The following is a 12,297-nucleotide window of genomic DNA, read 5'->3' as shown; positions in this document are numbered from 1 at the left end:
CCCTGGTTGTTTCGGATCTGTTTCATCAGGTCTCATTTTCGTAGTTGGGTCGAGCCCCACGCTTCAAGAAAATCCCTTAAAAATCAGTTTAAGCTGTTTTTGACCAATACTAGTGATAGCAAACATGGAATGACATCACATTCAGTAGAGCTCATATCTCCACTACACCCCTACTGTTCCCTTAAATTCAGTCGAGCTGCATCAAATTACACATGCTCATAGTTATCAGTCCCCTAAATATGCCTGTTCATCAAGGTCCATGAATTATTCCCTGGAGAAATGGGGAAAGTGAAAAGAAATATCTATCTATCCGCTGAATCCCATCTCACAGGATGTTTTTTGTGTAATCCTACTGAGAAACAAACAAAGTGAAAAAAGGAGTGAAACCAGAACCTTCTTGGTTGAGGTAAGCATAGCAGATGGATTATAAAAATAATCGATTGAAAAAAATAAACACATAAATCATTGTATTGTTCACAGTTGGAAAACAAATCAGCTCCAGAGGCCAATGACCACAGGTACGTCAACAAACTGCAGTCATGAGTTAACACATGGGGAAACTTCAAACGAAGAAACCAGATCAGAGGTGTGAATGAGAGGACGACACACACACACACACACACACACACACACACACACACACACACACACACACACACACACACACACACACACACACACACACACAGAGTCCACGTTTCATCTGTTGACGTGTACCAAAAAAGAGAGATCTAAAAAATATTACAATCAAGAATTGTTGATTTACATAAATATAGGGAGGGTCACGACTTTGGATATTCCTGAAAACCATGAAGCATAGTCAGAGTCGACAAGTATGATCGACATCATCCATTAGTGAATAAAGTTCTTCATACCATATAAGAGGAAACGCTTGAAAATCACAGGTTATCAGGGAGGACGATGCTAGGTTAAGTGAATCAAGATAACAAAAAGATATCCTGAGTATGTTGAACTAGCTTAGTGATACAGGCCTGCAGTGTGCATGAGGAAAACTTCTGCTCCGCACAAAAAAAAAAAAAAAAACTTCACATTGTGGCTCCAGGACACCACAGGGAAATTATTTTGGAACTAAGGGTGAATTGTTTGAGAAGAAAAACAAGTTCGAAATGTGACTTAAAATAGGTCACTGACATAACAGCATCATCACGAAGGTGATGTTGGAGGGAGCTTAAAGGAATAGTTCACCCAATAAAGATAATTCACTCATTATCTACTCACCCCTATGTTACCTAAAATCTGTTCTCTGATAAGAATTATATTTTAACAAGATTTTAGTTTTTTAAACATTTTATTTAGATTTATATTGCATGTAAAGCACTATATATATATACACATAAGCATATACAGATAAAGTGTATTATTATTGTCATTACATAACAGAAAGCGTGATACTGTAACTTGAAGCCCACGAGTTCTGTCAAAAGATTTATGTCTCGGACAATCTGTTCCTCTTCTTAGTTCCTGAATCACATCCCCATTCTACTCAATGGGTTGTCTTCAGTTCTTCCATTAAAATAAGGGAAGAAAACTTTGTGTGTCTGTGTTTTATTTCATGGATTCCTTCAGCCTCAAGCAAAAAGCAAAAACACGAACAGAGTTTCTTTTTCGATTGTTCCTTCAAAGAAAAACTCTTTATTTTTATAAGCAGGATAATTAACGGAGATGTCCAAATACCATTTTTTCCACTTCCAGATACTGATACCTTGACTTTGTGTGCCGGCAGATACTGAGTACCGATCTGATATCAGTGTATTTCCACAGCTGTAAAGTACTAACCCAGAATGGAAGAGATGATTGTATCATCTTTTTATGACCGGGCTCAGGTTAAACCCTTTAAAAAGCGAGTTCTGCTGTTTTAACCGTTTTACTTAAGGTTGACATTTTGAAGCAGCAAAGAAGAAATGAATTCTGGGAAAAGAAAACTTCAGTTTTATCTGGATGAAACGAATACCCTTTAATCATATGGTATAGGATCGGTTCATAGATTCACATTATCGCTGTATCCCGACCTGGCATCTTCGTCAGTATCGGAGACATTATCGATGCTAATGTCAGTTTTGAAACATCTCTGATCATTAGTGATCATGACAGAGGCTAAACAAACAGAAACATGTTACATGAAGTAGCACATGACTTTCACTGACTTAAGAGCAGAGTTTGAAATAGCAGGATAGATACAGAAGTTTCTTTTGTCAATAAACTTCCACTTTCACATCCATTTCGGAAGTCCCACCTCTCCAGTTTCCAAACTTCAGTTGAACAAAAATCAGAAACAATGAGGAGATCTCCGTTATAACACTGATCAGACAGAAACAAGTCCTTCTGAATGGAACAGGCTGTTTGTACCGATACACTTACATCATGTGTCAGTGTCAGACTCATACTGTGAAAAACCCACACAACCTCCGTGAAAGAACAAAGAGCTGACATTTTAAACTAGGGACTTCTGAGCTCTTTTCTTGACCATAAATAGAAAATAAAACTGTTGAAGGTCTCCTTGTTTCTAATGGGACTGCACCGATGAGTTTCATCTGAATATCAGTGGAAATCACCACTGTGGTCTCATGGGAAAAACACTTTCCCACCTCGATGGGGTTCTTCTGAAGAATTCCCCTTGGTCTTTTGACCATCTTGGATATGACTGTGTGCTGTGTACTGCATCTACTCAAGTGTACTGCATCTTCTCATGTGTACTGCATCATCTCCTGTCTCCACACACATACTGCACATGATCATTGCTGCTGCAGCGCCCTCCCTTGGTCAAATTCAAAACTGCAGGTTTTCATAATAAGAAAAAGAATTACAGCAAAGTTCATATCTGTCCTCCCCTGAGGGCGATTTAAGCGTCACCCTACTTTTCCTGGGCTTTCACAATAAAAGCATGTGGACACTCAAATACAACCCCTATGTGGTTGTTGGACATGTCAGTCCAAAACCGTGGGTGTTAATATGGTGCTACGGCGCCTCCTGTCCTTGGGGAAGTCTTTCCACGTCTTTTTCATTGCAGGAATTTGAACGCAGCGATTTTCAAGCAGCGCTGACAGTTTACTTGATTTCACTATCACTCATGGTTTGGGATTTGCAAACTCCCTTGCCGAGGACTCTGAAAGCCGCTCCTCTGTACGCAGCAACACACTGGGCATCCGTGCGAAGGTCCGCTTGAATCCGCTCCCACACGTTCTCTTTGGGATCCAACTCCTTATCTGGTTCACCTGTAATCCACAAGTGGGTTTGATTCATTAGAGAAAATCCCTGTTCTCTTCTATGCACTGACACATGCAGGATTTATGATTTCAGGACACTTGTAGATTTTTGGTAGGATTTAGAGCCCTCGCAGGACACACTCTGCCACACGATGGCTTATGATTTGCTGCTGTAATACTCTCCACTGGTATAGAAAGGTGTTCCATGGGATTATGGAAATTGGGTGCAGGGATTTATTCCCATTCAGCCGCAGGAGAGAGAGGCAGGGAGGTTAGGAGGTGAAGTCTGCTCACTGTTTGAATTCTCGTCCATTCCAAAGTTGTTTGATGGAGTTTGAGAAAACCAGCTCTCTGTGGACCTGACTTTAAGTCGGAAGGAAACCATGTATGCTGCAGACCTGACGTTTCATTTCAGTGGAATCAAAGGCACCTTTTGACTGTCTGATGACAACGGAAGTCCCACAGTGTGTTCTGATAAAGCCTCAGCCCCAATCTATGTCAAACTGCAGGACATACTGATGTTTGCTTGATGTTAATAGATAAAAAAAAATGCATCCAGAAGCGTATTGCTTTCACTTGAGAGTAAATCTGTTCTTCTCAATTAATGAAATAGAATCTCCCAAAATCACAATCTCTCAATCAAGCAAACTTGTCTCGTCAGATTAGTTTCAGCAGGTTCTATTTTAGTTTGGGTTGCAGATGTTGGCGGATTCTAACATCTCTAAGTGATGCAGATGGCTTTGTAACTGGTCTGTCAGCTCAGCACATTCACATCAGGACTTTGTGATTGCTCAGACAGAAGGACGCTTCCGTAGGTGTCTTACAAACAGATAGTTTTGAAGGAAATTTGAAGTAAATATGTTTTCAGCAGTCTTCACCTCACTTATCTCATGATACAGAACAAACAGGAATGTGTTTTATTTAATGTTCAGAGTTGTTGTACCTGGGAAGCCCTGGAAAGTCACTCTGTCTCCTGGTGCTGCTCCACTCGGAGGATCAAGGAGTTCGACCTTGTCGGGCGAGCAGGCGCACATGACCATCGCCTGGGACACCACCCCCCCCATCTCGGCTGGCCTCAGGTTACAGAGCAGGATGGCCATGCGGTTCTGCATCTGCATGGTGGACAGAAGATTAAATACACTTTTATTGCCAATACAAACGTGCTTCAAAGCTGCAAGCTATAATTCTGATTCCAGTCTCTTAAATATATATAATTACTGTGTCTCAGGGTTTATGGTATGTGTGCATTTTGAACCCTGGAGACCTTTACAAATAATCATCCCTTAAAACCCACCCTTCCTTTTTTATATGTATTCTCTATATGAATCTCGTGTTATAATGATGGAAGGGTGAGTTCGTCTCAAGGCAGAGGAAATGGTTTGAATCAGTATTTATTGACCAGATTGATTGACACAAAATTAGATGATAATTTAGAGCTTTACTGGCTCTGCATAAACAAAACAAAATGTTTTTATTGACCTTGTTTTGTTCGGGGGGGATTTTCCCTGACAGCCAAGTAAAACAATCACAGGCCAAAAGCAGTATGTGGACTAATAAGCAAACAAAGAGGCAACAGTTTTTCTCTTCCCAGCGTCCAATAGAAAGCCCCTTAATAGAGTTGTGCAATAAAATTCCAACCCTGCAGCACCATCAACGTGTCAGTGAAGCGTGTTATATTTGTCTTTGTGAGAGTTTATTTTTTTTGGCAAAGTCATGCAATGTTTTGCAAGCATGACGTAAGCAGGCATATGTTTCCAGTTATATAGCATAGGGCTAAAAGTATTTCCACTGACACTCTTTTTTGAAAGTTTCAGGCCGGACTATAGTTGAAATAAAGGGAAACGTAACTGCTTCACCATGTAATGACATTTTAGTCAACAGAGTGCAAACCGCCCTGACCTCAATCCCATCTCACACATTTTGGATGGAGTGGAGCGCTGACTGCCAGCCACACCACCTGACCACCTCACAACACGGCCTGAGCTCTAAAGCTCCTGTGGCAGGAGGAGAAAACTGAGGGAAATCCCTGCAGCCAGGATCCAAACACATGTGGAAAACCTTTCATAAGAGCAAATGGAGGGAGGGGGGTGTAAGCAGTCACAAGTAGATGTTAAAGTAGTAGAAGCCTTAATAATTACAGCTAGAAAGCACGTGATATTCTATAAATTCTTTGATACCACTGCACAAATTAAAATCACGTACCTGATCCACTGGTATGTGCTGAGCCAGTTCGCTGACCACTGTCCTGGGAGCAGCCTCTCCCACGTCGACCTGCTTCACACACACACTCTCCGTCTCTGAAGGCTGCAGCGCTGTGAGGACACGTCCAACACGCAAGTCGAGACGGGACACGTCCACCTGGGCGTCCTCTTGGCTGAGGAGTGTCTGCTTCTTTTCCCCTCCTCGTATCAAAGAAAGACAAATACTGTCACATCAGCACAAACTATTGAACCTCAAATCACTTTCATTACAGTGTTTGCTGATTCTGGGTAATATGATGTAACAGAGGACAGGGACTAGGTGAGGATTTGCTGACACACACTAATATGTTAATAAAATAAAAGTGCAGATAGAATGGGGGGGGGGGGGCATCAATTTGCACAGGGCTGAGCAATAAAACAAATAGAATAATTATTGCACTATAATTTGAATCAATTTAAATCAACATTCTGTTTATGGATTTCACAATCACACATTTATTACATATTTTGTTCATCCTCAGATTATTCAAATATTTTTGATTATCTTCCAATAAAGAATTTAAAATCACAACCTTCACTCAGGAGCAAAAATCTGTTTTTAAACTTGATAGAAATATAAAATATAATAATGTGACAGTTACTGTAATTATTATATATAAACTGTATGCTCCACCTGCAGACCCTGTCATTCCCACGCCTCCTGAACGCACCTTTAGCCGTGTACGTGGACACCCTCCCTCGGAAGCCCATCTCCCGGAGCTCCCTGCGCACGGTCCTGGAGCTCACGCTGGCCCCGGACGCGCTCTGGAACTCGGCGGTGAGAGCCTCCACGGAGGGCAGACCCTTCTCCAGCGCCACCCGCTCCAGCACCTGGCGCTGCTGCTCCTGGAGCTTGTGCGGGCGGCCGCTGCGGGGCAGAGCCGTGGTGATGCCGTCACGCTTCCATTTGAGGATTACGGAGCTCACGGTGGAGCGAGGCAGCTTCAGCAGGGCCGAGATCTCCCGCACGGACTTCTGACACAGGTGACAGCCGACCACCGTCCCCCGCTGGAAGTCACTGAGCTCCTCGCTGCGGCCCATCCTCTCGCCGCGGTGCGCAGCCTGGCTCTCCCGGAGGAGACTTGGGTCCGCCCCCTCTTTTCTTCTGTGGTTGTTTAAGTGGGACTGAGTAAATTACTGCCCTCCACCGGAAAGACATTATTACAACAATAACCACTCACTGATCTTAATCTCTTTTATATACAGTCTATGATCTTAATACACTGACAACACTCAGTTATATATACACTAATACTACACTATACTACACTAATCTACACTATACTACTCTAGACTATACCACGCACAGTGTTGTGCATGAACGAACGCAAAAGAAGGCTTTTGGACTGAAACAGCTGTTTTTTGAGAGAAGATTCCAGATTCATTCACTAGACTGGCACTCAGTAGAGCTCAAAAGAGCCGTATAGGTTCATCTCTGATCCATGCAGCTTCCTTCTACCAAGTTGTGTGGTTATTGGTCCAGTAGTTTATTACATAAACCTGTTGACTGACAAATCAGAGATGAAAACATAACCTCCTCAGCAGAGGTAATAAAACCTGCACACATTTATCAAGGAAATGTCACCAACATTAATAATTATTAGAAACACAACAGGAAATTAAAAGTAGAAATGTTTCGAGAATATCTAAGTAGTTGACGGGTAATTTTCTGTTGGTCGACTTATCAATTATTTCTTAAAAGCTAATTTTCCCCTGCTACTTAGTCTATAGGGTTTTTATATTGTGTTCTACTCAGGTGTATATATTGGTTTGCTTTTGTCGTGCACTGATTGCTGGTTGTACATCAAATTGCCCTTGAAGGATATTAAAGATTTTCTTTTATGGACAACTTTAGTTAATCACAAGCTGCACAAACCAAGCAGGAGCAGCAGAGGAACCCAGCAGCCAGCAGGGGGCAGCCTCAGGACATCACAGCAGACTGTGATTCTTGTAAGGCGTCCGAACTCGGTTATTCTCTAACAATAGGTTTATTAAAGTATGTTAAATCATCCAGTATCTAAAAGCCAAAAATATAAAGGTAACTTTTAAGTAAGGCTGTATATATATATGTAGTAAAGTAGAAAATATATTTCTCTAAAGTGTTTCTCAAAAGCAGCATAAAATGACACGGACACACACACACGATAATTTGTTCATCTTCTTATAGCACTTAGTTCCTCATGGCAGACGTCAGGTGTTGTGGCCTAGTCGGTAAAGATTACGTTCTCCAACCAGAAGGTCCCGGGTTCATATCCCATTCTTCCCATCTTCAAGTCGGCTATATACTGAACTCCTAAAATTTGCAGGATTTCTCCTATTATTTGCCAAATATCTTACACTATGGAAATTTAAATTAATTAAATAGGATATAGGAAAAAATTTAATTAAAAAAAAAAAAAGAAAAAAAAAAAACTGCGCTCGCAATTCCTGCGCATTGGGCTTCTGCGCAGGAAGTGCGCAGTAGGCTTCTGCGCAGTATGTGCGCAATGGGTTTCTGCGCAGGATGTGCGCAATGGGCTTCTGCGCACATACTGCGCAATGGGCTTCTGCGCAGGATGTGCGCGCGCAGTTTTTTTTTTTTTTCATTTACTCACTCATCATCACTCATCGTCATCCGCTTATCCGGGGTCGGGTCGCCGGGGTAGCAGCTCAAGCAGGGGGCCCCAGAATTCCCTTTCCCGGGCCACATTGACCAGCTCTGACGGGGGGATCCCGAGGCGTTCCCAGGCCAGTGTTGAGATATAATCTCTCCACCTAGTCCTGGGTCTTCCCCGAGGTCTCCTCCCCACTGGACGTGCCTGAAAAACCTCCCAAGGGAGGCGCCCAGTGGGCATCCTTACCAGATGCCCGAACCACCTCAGCTGACTCCTTTCTAAGTAAAGGAGCAGCGGCTCTAATCCGAGTTCCTCACGGATGACTGAGCTTCTCACCCTATCCCTAAGGGAGACGCCAGCCACCCTTCTGAGAAAACTCATCTCGGCCGCTTGTACCCGCGATCTCGTCCTTTCGGTCATCACCCAGCCCTCATGACCATAGGTGAGGATAGGAACGAAGATCGACCAGTAGATCGAGATCTTTGCCTTGAGGCTCAGCTCTCTTTTCGTTACAACGGTGCGGTAAAGCGAACGCAATACCGCCCCCGCTGCTCCGATTCTCCGGCCAATCTCACGCTCCATAGTACCCTCACTCGCGAACAAGACCCAGAGGTACTTGAACTCCTTCACTTGGGCTAAGGACTCATTTCCTACCCGGAGTAAGCAATCCATCGGTTTCCTGCTAAGAGTCATGGCCTCAGATTTAGCGGTGCTGATCCTCATCCCAGCCGCTTCACACTCGGCCGCCAGCCGATCCAGTGAGTGCTGAAGGTCACAAGCCGATGATCCAATGAGGACCACATCATCCGCAAAAAGCAGTGACGAGATCCTCAGACCACCGAACTGCAACCCCTCCCCACCACGACTACGCCTCGATATCCTGTCCATGTATATCACAAACAGGATTGGTGACAAGGCGCAGCCCTGGCGGAGACCAGCACCCACTGAGAACGAAACTGACTGGCTGCCGAGGACCCGAACACAGCTCTCGCTTTGGGAGTACAGAGATTGGATGGCCCTGAGGAGAGACCCCCTTACCCCATACTCCCGCAGCACCTCCCACAGTTCCTCCCGGGGGACCCGGTCATACGCCTTCTCCAGATCCACAAAACACAAGTGGACCGGATGGGCATACTCCCAGGCCCCCTCCAAGATCCTTGCGAGAGTGAAGAGCTGGTCCGTAGTTCCACGTCCGGGGCGAAAACCGCATTGTTCCTCTTCAATCTGAGGTTCGACGATCGGCCGAACCCTCCTTTCCAGCACCTTGGAGTAGACTTTACCAGGGAGGCTGAGAAGTGTGATACCCCGATAATTGGTACACACTCTCTGGTCCCCCTTTTTGAACAGGGGAACCACCACCCCGGTTTGCCACTCCTTTGGCACTGTACCCGACTCCCACGCGATGTTGAATAGGCGTGTCAACAATGACAGCCCCTCAACACCCAGAGCCTTTAGCATTTCTGGCTGGATCTCATCAATCCCTGGGGCTTTGCCACTGCGGAGATGTTTGACTACCTCAGTGACCTCCACCAGGGAAATTGACGACGAAACACCATCAACCTCGAGCTCTGCCTCCAACATAGAGGGCATGTTATTCGGATTCAGGAGTTCCTCAAAGTGTTCCTTCCAATGTCCGACGACCTCCTCAGTTGAGGTCAACAGAGTCCCATCCTTACTGTACACAGCTTGGATGGTTCCCCGTTTCCCCCTCCTGAGGTGCCGGATAGTCTTCCAGAAACACTTTGGTGCCGACCGAAAGTCCTTCTCCATGGCCTCTCCGAACTTCTCCCACACCCGCTGCTTAGCCTCCGACACGGCAGCAGCTGCAGCCCTGGCCTGTCGGTACCCTGCAACCGAGTCCGGAGTCCTCCAGGATATCATATCCCGGAAGGCCTCCTTCTTCAATCGGACGGCTTCCCTGACCACCGGTGTCCACCACGGTGTCCGAGGGTTACCGCCCCTTGAGGAACCTAAGACCCTGAGGCCACAGCTAGCCACCGCAGCTTCAGCAATGGAGGCTTTGAACACCGCCCACTCTGGCTCAATGCCCCCAACCTCCACAGGAATGCCAGAAAAACTCCGCCGGAGGTGTGAGTTGAAGATACCTAGGACGGGGGCCTCCTCCAGACGTTCCCAGTTCACCCGCACTACTCGTTTGGGCTTACCAGGTCTATCCGGAAATTTCCCCCATTCCCTGATCCAACTCACAACCAGATGGTGGTCGGTTGACAGTTCCGCCCCTCTCTTTACCCGAGTGTCCAAAACATGCGGCCTCAGATCAGATGACACAATCACAAAATCGATCATTGATCTTCGGCCTAGGGTACTCTGGTACCAGGTACACTTATGAGCACCCTTATGTTCGAACATGGTGTTTGTTATGGATAATCCATGACTAGCACAGAAGTCCAATAACAAACGACCGCTCGGGTTTAGATCAGGGAGGCCGTTCCTCCCCACCACGCCTCTCCAGGTGTCTCCATCGTTGCCCACGTGGGCGTTGAAGTCACCCAGCAGAACTGCGGAGTCCCCTACTGGAGCCCCATACAGGACTCCATTCAGGGTCTCCAAGAAGGCCGAGTACTCTGAGCTGCTGTTTGGTGCATACGCACAAGCAACAGTCAGAGTTTTCCCCCCTACAACCCTTAGGCGCAGGGAGGCGACCCTCTCGTCTACCGGGGTAAACTCCAACACCGCGGCGCTCAGCCGGGGATTTATGAGTATCCCCACACCCGCCCGGCGCCTCACGCCCTCGGCAACTCCGGAGAAGAATAGAGTCCAACCCTTATCCAGGAGTACGGTACCAGAGCTGAGACTGTGCGTGGAGGTAAGCCCCACCAGATCTAACTGATAGCGCTCCACCTCCCTCACAAGCTCCGGTTCCTTTCCCCACAGCGAGGTGACGTTCCACGTCCCCAGAGCCAGCTTCTGCCGCCCGGGTCTGGTCCGTCGAGACCCCTGACCTTCGCTGCCACCCATGTGGCTGCGCACCCGACCCCAACGGGTCTTCCCACAGGTGGTGGGCCCATGGGATGAAGAGAGGGGGGGTGCCACGTAGTTTGTTTGGGCTATGCCCGACCGGGCTCCGTGGCAAACCCGGCCACCAGGCGCTCGCCATCGAGCCCTCCGTCTGGGCCTAGCTCCAGACGGGGGCCCCGGGCTTCCTCCGGGCCGGGTCACATCTCCTCTTCCTCCGTTATTCATTGAGGTTTTTTTTTAACCATTCTTAGTCTGGCCCCTCACCTGAGACCACTCTGCCATGAGAGACCCTACCAGGAGCACAAGGCTCCAGACAACACAGCCCTCAGGTTCATAGGGACACGCAAACCTCTCCACCACGATAAGGTGACGGTTCATTTAATTTAATTTAATTCAATAATTATTTTTATATATAATTAATTTAATAATTATAATTAATCATCATCACCATTTTTCCGCGCTGGTTCAGGGGTAAATGATGCTGGTCTTCACAGGTGACTGACCTACGCAAGCCTGTAGCCTCCACCCCACCACAGGAGATTATGTGCTTGTGTGTGTGGCCGCGGCGCTTCCTGGTTCTTCCCGGCACTACGCTGCCATTGTGAACACCCCAAGTATTTAACATGGGCGAGGAAAGGAGGCGGACCGCTTTTTACAGCGCTTCTACCTCCGGTGCGTCCCCGGGGTAGAGGATGATGGTGTGACGGTAATGTATTGTTTTACATTGCATGTGTCACGTCATGATAAATCAGTCTCCTATGTCGCCTGTACCAGGAGCCGCCCTGTCACTGGTTATCTTGGCTCGCTGTCTGGCCGGTAACCAGCCGTCCGGACCGCTCCGTGAAGAAGGAGGAGGAGATGTTTCTTTACTTGGAATGCGGCCACTTTATTTCTCGGATATACAGCAGGAGCAACACTCGCATCACCTCTCGGTCACTTCTCGTTATACACACACTTTTAGTGTCTTTTCCCACAATACCCTGGTGCACTAAGTCACACACTACAAACTTTTCTTAAAGGGGCAGGCCATACCTGCAACACAACAGCTCTCGGTCTCATCTACAGATGGCAAGAGAAAGCAGAGAGGGATTTTTACACACTGTCTGATAAAGATTCCGACAGTAAAGGCAAGTGGTAGTGATGGATAAGGTTTTCTTTAACAAGTTAAGTCTTTCATTCTCACTTTCCAACTTAAAACTATGAAATGAACTGAACTATGAACTAGTTCAGAATTTAAATGGTGAACTATGAACGTGAACT

At 46.2% G+C, this 12,297-nt stretch overlaps 1 protein-coding gene across 1 annotated transcript; it reads right to left on the bottom strand.

Moving 5' to 3' along the window:
- Positions 1-1,944: 1,944 nt before the first annotated feature.
- On the bottom strand, positions 1,945-6,505 carry LOC128436670 (aminoacyl tRNA synthase complex-interacting multifunctional protein 1). The gene is made up of 4 exons (XM_053418475.1): positions 6,136-6,505; positions 5,427-5,626; positions 4,168-4,336; positions 1,945-3,233 (listed from the first exon to the last, which is right to left on the bottom strand). Exons 1-4 carry the CDS (start codon positions 6,503-6,505, stop codon positions 3,067-3,069), a joined length of 906 nt encoding a protein of 301 aa, XP_053274450.1. The 3' UTR covers positions 1,945-3,066.
- Positions 6,506-12,297: the final 5,792 nt, after the last annotated feature.

The sequence above is a fragment of the Pleuronectes platessa genome, chromosome 3, assembly GCF_947347685.1.
Source record: "Pleuronectes platessa chromosome 3, fPlePla1.1, whole genome shotgun sequence".
NCBI lineage: Eukaryota > Metazoa > Chordata > Actinopteri > Pleuronectiformes > Pleuronectidae > Pleuronectes > Pleuronectes platessa.
Note: the sequence above shows the minus strand (reverse complement) of the source record. Positions and strands in the feature narration are given on the sequence as shown.

Bases quoted from the DNA above. Each gene is read 5' to 3' on its own strand.
- LOC128436670 (XM_053418475.1), bottom strand. From the start codon at position 6,505: ATGGGCCGCAGCGAGGAGCTCAGTGACTTCCAGCGGGGGACGGTGGTC. The intron at 4,337-5,426 runs GTACGTGATTTT...TCCACCATGCAG, and splicing joins AGCACATACCAGTGGATCAG to ATGCAGAACCGCATGGCCAT. The intron at 3,234-4,167 runs GTACAACAACTC...TGTGGATTACAG, and splicing joins GACTTTCCAGGGCTTCCCAG to GTGAACCAGATAAGGAGTTG.